Raw genomic sequence first — 7,277 nt, 5'->3', positions numbered from 1 at the left:
CCACTTCCAGAAAATGGTGCATTTCTTCATTCCTCACAAAGGGTGATACCTCCCCAGCATGCGCCGAGGGGGCAGTGCTGACACGGCACTGGCCGGTCCCTCGCTGTTTTCAGATGGCCTTGTGGAGCTAAGACTGAATGTATTTCAGCATAGATGGCCACCACGAAATTGTACATTGGCTCCCAGCCAGCCAGGGCCGGGGCCAAGACAGCGGGGGCCGTTCCCTTACTGTTTCCAGGATGGCTTCGTGGGCCACATGAAACCACTTCGCGGGCCGCATCCGGCCCCCGGGCCTTGTGTTTGACATGTCTGCTATAGATGCTCTATCCTATTTCTGTATAGGGCTTAAATATATTTTTTTTCTTCCATTCAATCATGTACGATTCTAGGAGACTGCCTGGACAGTCCCCACAGTTTTCTTGGCAAAGTTTTTCAGAAGCGGTTTGCCAATGTTGCTTTCTTAGGGCTGAGAGAAAATGACTGGTCCCAAATCACCCAACTGGCTTCATGCCCAAGGCGGGATCGGAACTCACAGTTTTCTGGTTTCCAGCCTGATGCCCTAACCACCAAATTCTCAAAGGTTTCATTACTTGTTGATAGTTCTATTAGGATTTATAATCAATTGTTCTATTAAGCTATCCATGGAAGTTCCTAGGCCAATTTTCTAAAATAAAGTTATTTATTTTCTTTCAGCATGAATGTCTGTTTGTTGGTGGCGTGAGCCAGTGTTTTGGAGAAAACAAGACTTTAGAAACAGGAACTATAGAAAGAGAACTTCCAGCCAAAGGTAAGCCCTGGGATATTTTATGAGATTTGGCAATAGTTTTACACAGTGCTTTTTTTGTAAAAGAAAAAGGTGCCGGAACTCACACATGTCATACAACCCGCCTTGCATACCCTACAAGGTTCCATCCATAAAAGGTGCCGGAACTCCGTTCTGAGCGTTCTATGAGAAAAAAAGTCCTGGTTTTACAGAAAGAGAAAGGTTTCTCTGTGGGTCATCTCCGACTCTAGGGCACAGTGTTCATCTCCGTTGCGTGGCCAAGTGATACCTATTAATCTACTCGCACTTGCATGCTTTCAAACTGGTAGGTGAACAGGAGTTGGGGCACATAACAGGAGCTCCCCCTGTTGCACTGAACTCTGATCTTGAACCTAAGTTGTCAAGCTCTCCAGTTGACAAACTCAGCAAATTTAACCACTGAGCCATTGTACAGAATTAAAGAGTTCTACCTAATTTTATAATTTCAGCACTGTGAGGCCCCTGAAATTGACACACTTGGAAATGTGCCAAGAGTTTTTCAGGCTTTGCTTCTTGACCGTGTGGTATCGCAAGCAGCCATAAATGTGAGCTGATTGCTGAGCATCCAAACTGCAATCACAAGACCACAGAAACACATATTTTCTCTTAATATCCTTAGTGAGATTGTGGGTGTTATAAAGTCAAGTTGATTATTAGGCTGCAAGCCACTCAGCGCTCACTTAAAAGAAAACCAAGCTGCCGGAAAAACAGGCTTAAGCATCCATTCCAAAGCTTTTCAGATAGATATGAATCTATTTTTATGTAGTAACCATAACAATTTAGCTTTCAGCTCAAATCTGTGTTGGAAGCATGAGTAATAATAGTGGTCTTTAACAACTTAAGGTTAAACAATTATAATAATGGGCACATATATTGCTTTTTTTAGTCTTTAAATTACCACACTGTAATTATAGAGGAACTAGCAGTTTGTCTAAAGCTCTGTAGAGACTTTATATGAGGCCAAAGTTGAATGGAATTTGGTCATTCCTTCTTCACCGTTTTAGTTGCTGCTTTACTCCAGAGTTGGCAATCACTGGATTTAGTTAAGTTTAAATGAGATCCCCAAAAATGCCTATTTTGAAAAGCCAAACAATAGCAGAAAAGTTGTGATACATCGTGTTGGTTCATTATTTGTTTTCTTAAATCTCTGTGGCTGCCCATCTCATCCAGGGGGCTCCGAATAAAAGAAAGTCAAATTTAAACCACAACAGCTTGTGATTCTGTCAGCCCATTGCTTTTATGGCCAAGTATTTGGCGCTCCAATATTTCACTTCAGTTCGTAATTTAAGGCCCTATTCATCACACATCTGCTCGCAAGTTACGTTTCACTGACTTTCGTGAGGCTTAAGCAAAACTGTAGCTTGAATCTATCAGAAAGAACTTCAGGCTGAGGTGTTTATTTGTAGGCACTCCAAGCCAGGAAATGAGGAATCTTTAGGTTGTTGAGGTGTTGGAAAGGGAAGAAAAAAACGAAGAGCCAAACACATTCAGTTTTATCTATTATTATTTATTAAAATTATATGCCGCCCATCTCACTCTGCAAAGCAACTCAGAGCGGTTTACAATTAAAATTTCTTTACTGATTTCAGCACAGGAAAAGTGTATTTTGTACACAATCTGTTTGTTGAGACTTGGGTGCAGACAGTCCTCGACTTTGTTTAGCAAGTGTTCAAAGTTACAAGAGCATTCAAGAAAGTGACTTATGACTAGCCCTCCCACTTGCAACTGTCACAGCATCCTGATGGTCACATGATCAAAATTGGGGCGCCTAGCAACAGCATATATTTATGATGGTTGCAGTGTCCCAGGGTCACGGGATCCCCTTTTGCGAACTGCTGACAAGCAAAGTCAATGGGGAAGACAGATTCACTTAACAACAGGGTTACTAACTTAACAACTGCAGTGATTCACTTGACAAGTGTGGCAAGGAAGGTTTGAAAATGGGGCAAAGGTCACTTGGCTGCTGTTTTGCTTAGCAATGGAAACTTTGGGCTCAAGTGTGGTCGTAAGCCGGGGACCACCTGTACTGCAATTATGACGGATATATCAAGAGAGATATTGTATTGGATGTATAATTAATAGGCCTGTTGATGTACCCCAACACCTTTCCAGATATTCTCTCTAAAGCAGGGGTCTCCAACCTGTGGGCTGCAGCCCACTAGTGGGCCGTGGCCACTGGGCCACGTTGAGGGATGGCCACTGCACGGGCATGTGTGCGTGCACACACTTCCCACACTCGCATTAGCCCCGCCCTGAGCATCCCACCAGCGCTAGCATCGCCCATCCCAACATCCCACCGGCCCTAGCACCGCTCTAGCGCTGCTTCGAGCATTCCACGGCACTAGCGCCACCCTGCCCCTGAACGTCCTACAGACGCTAGCGCCACCTCATTTGCAGCGCACACCCTCACGTGGCCCATTTGTGTGTGCGCATGCGTGGCCCATTTGCATGCGCATGTGCGCTCACGTGTGGCCCATTTTTGTGTGCGTGCGCATGCATAACGGTGCGTGCCTCCTTTTCCGGGCCGCCAAACCAAAAAGGTTGGTGACCTCTGCTCTAAAGAAAAAAAATAACCCAACGAAAAATAAAATAGTATAATATGGACTATATTTCATAGATTTGATTTAAACTAGGTTAAACTTGATTCAGTGCTTTCCTGAGGCCTCCTACTTCTTTGTCCCAGTCCAACCCATTTTGGTGATTGCATCCCTGGCATGGCATTCAAAGGCCTGTAATTGTAGAGCTGGGTGCAATAGAGATTTGTGCCATCGTGCACCATTCACTGCAGATAAAGTAGATTCTACATAATTTTCATGTTATGTTGTTTTAGCATTCATTATGATTGTGACAGTGATGGGTGTTAAGAGAGATGCTGTCAGTTCCACCTTTTCAACTTAGCTTTTTTTAACCAGCATAAATGCCTCAAATGACCGTTTTGATCCAGCTTCTGAAACAGAAGCCAAACTTTATATATATACACACAGACACAGACACACACACACACAAACACACATGGAAATTATACACATATACATTTTTTAGCTTTTACATGTCCACAAAACATGTTAAAATGTTTCTTCTGATTCATATTTCCAACATGTACTTGAAGTGTCATTATGTGTTCTGGGCATTTACTTTGATCAACAGTCCATCATTTTATAAAAAATTTCTTTATGATTGCAACTTAGTGTGATTTTCAGTTCTTTAAGGCACATATTTTCCACTATCCATTTGTATATTATAACCTAAATGAGGTTATAATCTACTTTATCAAACATTTTTTCACTTCTTCTTGTTTCAAATTTTAATAAAAGTTTATATATTTTACCAATTGCATGTTCATCATTTGTACCCAATTCTATTTCAGACTCCAGACTCTTTTGCCTACTTTAAATCTTTGTAATAACAGTAAATAAGGAAACTTTTGACTATATCCCTCTACCTCCAGTTCTTCTCAATTTATTTTACATTTCCCTTGACAAAATTCTGTTATCTCACGATAAGTTAGTTTTTTGTGTTTATTTCTCATGTATAAAATGCTTGTGCTGAGAGCCACAAACGTGTTTTCAGGCACAACCTGAATTTGTATCTATTCTGTATTTTTGACATGGAGTGTCTAACATAATGATTTTTTTAAAATGCACATTAACCTTGACTATATTATACTACAAATAGTCATGCTACCCAGATTCGAATCCTGTCCCTCTAATTCCAAGACCCTTTTATTTCTCAGCCACACAACAAAGTTGCATCTCAAGCTGAGTTTTTAGAAGTACGCTGGAGGCCAAGTGAAAGATTTGCAAATCTTTGCAACTGTCAGCACATGAAAAACAGCTTGATTCCCATAATCCATATTAGCAAAATCCTGCTAATTCATTTTTATAGGTAAAGCAGGTTTTACATTTTCTGGTAAGGATATGGCCTATGGGATAAAGATATGGGTCTATATACTGTGACTACAGGTGTAGACCAATATCTTATCATAAGGTGTTTTTGCCAGACACGGAAATAAATGCTGAAAACTGGCAAAAAAAAAGTCACAAATTGTGGTCATGTGATTGCAGGATGCTGCAAACGTACATAAAAGTGAGCTAGTTGCCAAGCACCCAAAATGAGACCATGTGACTATGGTATATATGTGTGGCTGTCATAACTTTGAAAACTGGTCATAGGTAGCTGAGGTCCATTGTAATTTCAAATGGTCTTAAATCGATGACTACTTGAATAGCATAGTGGAAAAATATTCATGACACCTGAAATATACACTGGTAATCTCAGGGACTAGGAGATTTTACTTTAATAATATTGTAGCCTCTTCTCTCCATATATAATACATAATCTGGAACTTAAAATCCCAGTACATCAGTAACCTACCAACTTGGATAAGTCTAGATAACAAGACTCTGTAGAAATAAGGACAGGTTTTGTGTATCTTTATTGATTTCTTCTACTTGTCTCTTTGGGTAAATAACATTTTGCAATCTCAAAGATTTCAGTGTTCTTGCTAAATAAGCATGAAAACTCACAGGCTGTTTACTGAAATATGATGAGTAGCTCTCCCACTACTATCATCGTTTTTTTAAAAAAATCGATTATAGATATGGGAGGAGCTTGCCTATTCACAGAAAGGCATAGCTATCTCATAAAAAAGGTTAAAAAATTGGCAGCTTTTGGAAACACTTTAGGGGGTCAGCTCCCAGCTGCATAGGATGTATTTCTCAGTATTAACCCTGTGACTCTTGTTAACCAACACCAGGAGTCTCCAAACATGGCCGACTTCAACTCCCAGACTTCCTCAGTCAGCTATGCTGGCTGGGGAATTCTGGGAGTTGAAGTCCATAAGTCTTAAAGTGGCCACATTTGGAGGCCTCTGACCAACACCATCAACCTCCACCAGACTATCCTTTTTTTCTCTTCTCTATCTTCCAGGTTTTATACAGGACCCCATCCAAGGCCAAGAAGGACGAGGTTGACCAGAAGAAGCATCTCTTGGTTGCGCCTTTGACGCCTCTTGGCTACTTGGTTCGATTTCCTTGACGAGAGATCCAGAAAGGAAGGAGAATGAGACAGCTGAAAGGGAAGCCCAAAAAAGAGACATCCAAAGACAAAAAGGAGAGGAAGCAAGCAATGCACGAAGCCCGTCAGCAAGTCACAACTGTGGTGCTTCCCACCTTGACTGTGGTGGTGCTTTTGATTGTGGTGTTCGTTTACGTGGCCACCCGCCCCAATACAACTGAATGACATGGATTTAGAACTGTGCCCCTTGGGTGGGCATGCCAAGGCCCAACAACTAATCAAAGCCCCCCTCCCCCAGGGGATCCTTTTTAAATCACTGTTATTAATAATCCTTTTAACAAAGGAATCCTCTTTCTCTGACTTAATTCACAGTCCACAGTTGCTCTGGTGGAAGGTAACATAGAACATACTTGTTTTGCAGGGACACAAAGTATGTTTTATTGTCTAGCATAATGTGCCTTTTAGACCTCAACAGTCTCTTGCTTACTCCTTAAAGGGGGATTCTGTTGCTTTTGGAAATTTGTATAAATCAGCTTTGAGTTTGTCAGCAGCATTGCTCCTGTCAAGTTCTTGTATGTTGGCTTCACAGCTGCCAAAGAAGTGGATCTTCCCCTTCTGTTGTGATTATATAATGGCATTTGGAAATCTTTGATTAAAAAAAGTATTTATTTTTGGAATAAAGAGAACGCGTCTTACATAAAAGTCTTTCCTCTTGATTTCCTCTTGAAACAGTTCTGTTGTGGAAAATGACAGAGAATTAGATGATGTTTTCCTCAGAATTAACCCAGAATATAAACAGAATACTTCCTTTCTCCATATGAGGCTTTACCAATGAATAATTTAAGATAATTCTTAAGTTCACATCAGATATGTTTGCTCCACTAAAATAGTAGGAATTTCAGACAGCATTAATGTTGATTTTTTAAAAATGTCTAAACTTTTTTTTTAAAAAAAGTCCTACTTTTCTAACATCATCCAGAAGAGGCTAACTTTAAGGTATTTTATTTCCAAAGAATTTAAGTTTCTAATCCCTGTTTCAGATTGGCATTGAAAGAATCATAGCAAATAATCCATTGCAACACCACAGTTGCATGTGTTTAATTATTAGCTTTGACTTACAACCTGGTAGTAACATTCTGAGCTGAACTAAGTTTTCAATTTGCTCTTCAAACATAACCTGTGTTAATCCTGCCAAAACTGGTTTAAAGTAATGCATTGGCTGTGCTTACGAAGGTAGTCCTCAAGTTACAACTGTACCCAACAGTAGTAAAGCAGGTAATCGCATGACCCAAACTGTCTTTTTTATGGCAATCGTTAAGAGAACAGCAGTCGTAAAGCAAACCTATTGTCTGCTATTGGTAAATTTTGCTGAAAACTGGAAGTAAATTCCAGTTACACCAACAACATCATAAAAAGTAGCCATGTGGGTGCAGGCACCGCAGATGACTGTAAATACGGG

The 7,277-nt window shown here is 40.5% G+C and overlaps 1 protein-coding gene across 1 annotated transcript; it reads left to right on the top strand.

Annotated features, from left to right (window-relative positions):
- Positions 1 to 5,736: 5,736 nt before the first annotated feature.
- Positions 5,737 to 6,514, top strand: SMCO4 (single-pass membrane protein with coiled-coil domains 4). The gene has a single exon (XM_083362212.1). The coding sequence runs from the start codon at positions 5,864 to 5,866 to the stop codon at positions 6,041 to 6,043; it is 180 nt and encodes a 59-aa protein (XP_083218338.1). The 5' UTR covers positions 5,737 to 5,863; the 3' UTR covers positions 6,044 to 6,514.
- Positions 6,515 to 7,277: the final 763 nt, after the last annotated feature.

Source organism: Vipera ursinii, assembly GCF_947247035.1.
Source record: "Vipera ursinii genome assembly, chromosome: 4".
NCBI classification, from domain to species: Eukaryota; Metazoa; Chordata; class Lepidosauria; order Squamata; family Viperidae; genus Vipera; species Vipera ursinii.
This window is presented reverse-complemented; position numbering and strand designations above follow the sequence as displayed.

Excerpts from the sequence above, each read along its gene's own strand:
- SMCO4 (XM_083362212.1), top strand. The coding sequence starts at position 5,864 with ATGAGACAGCTGAAAGGGAAGCCCAAAAAAGAGACATCCAAAGACAAA.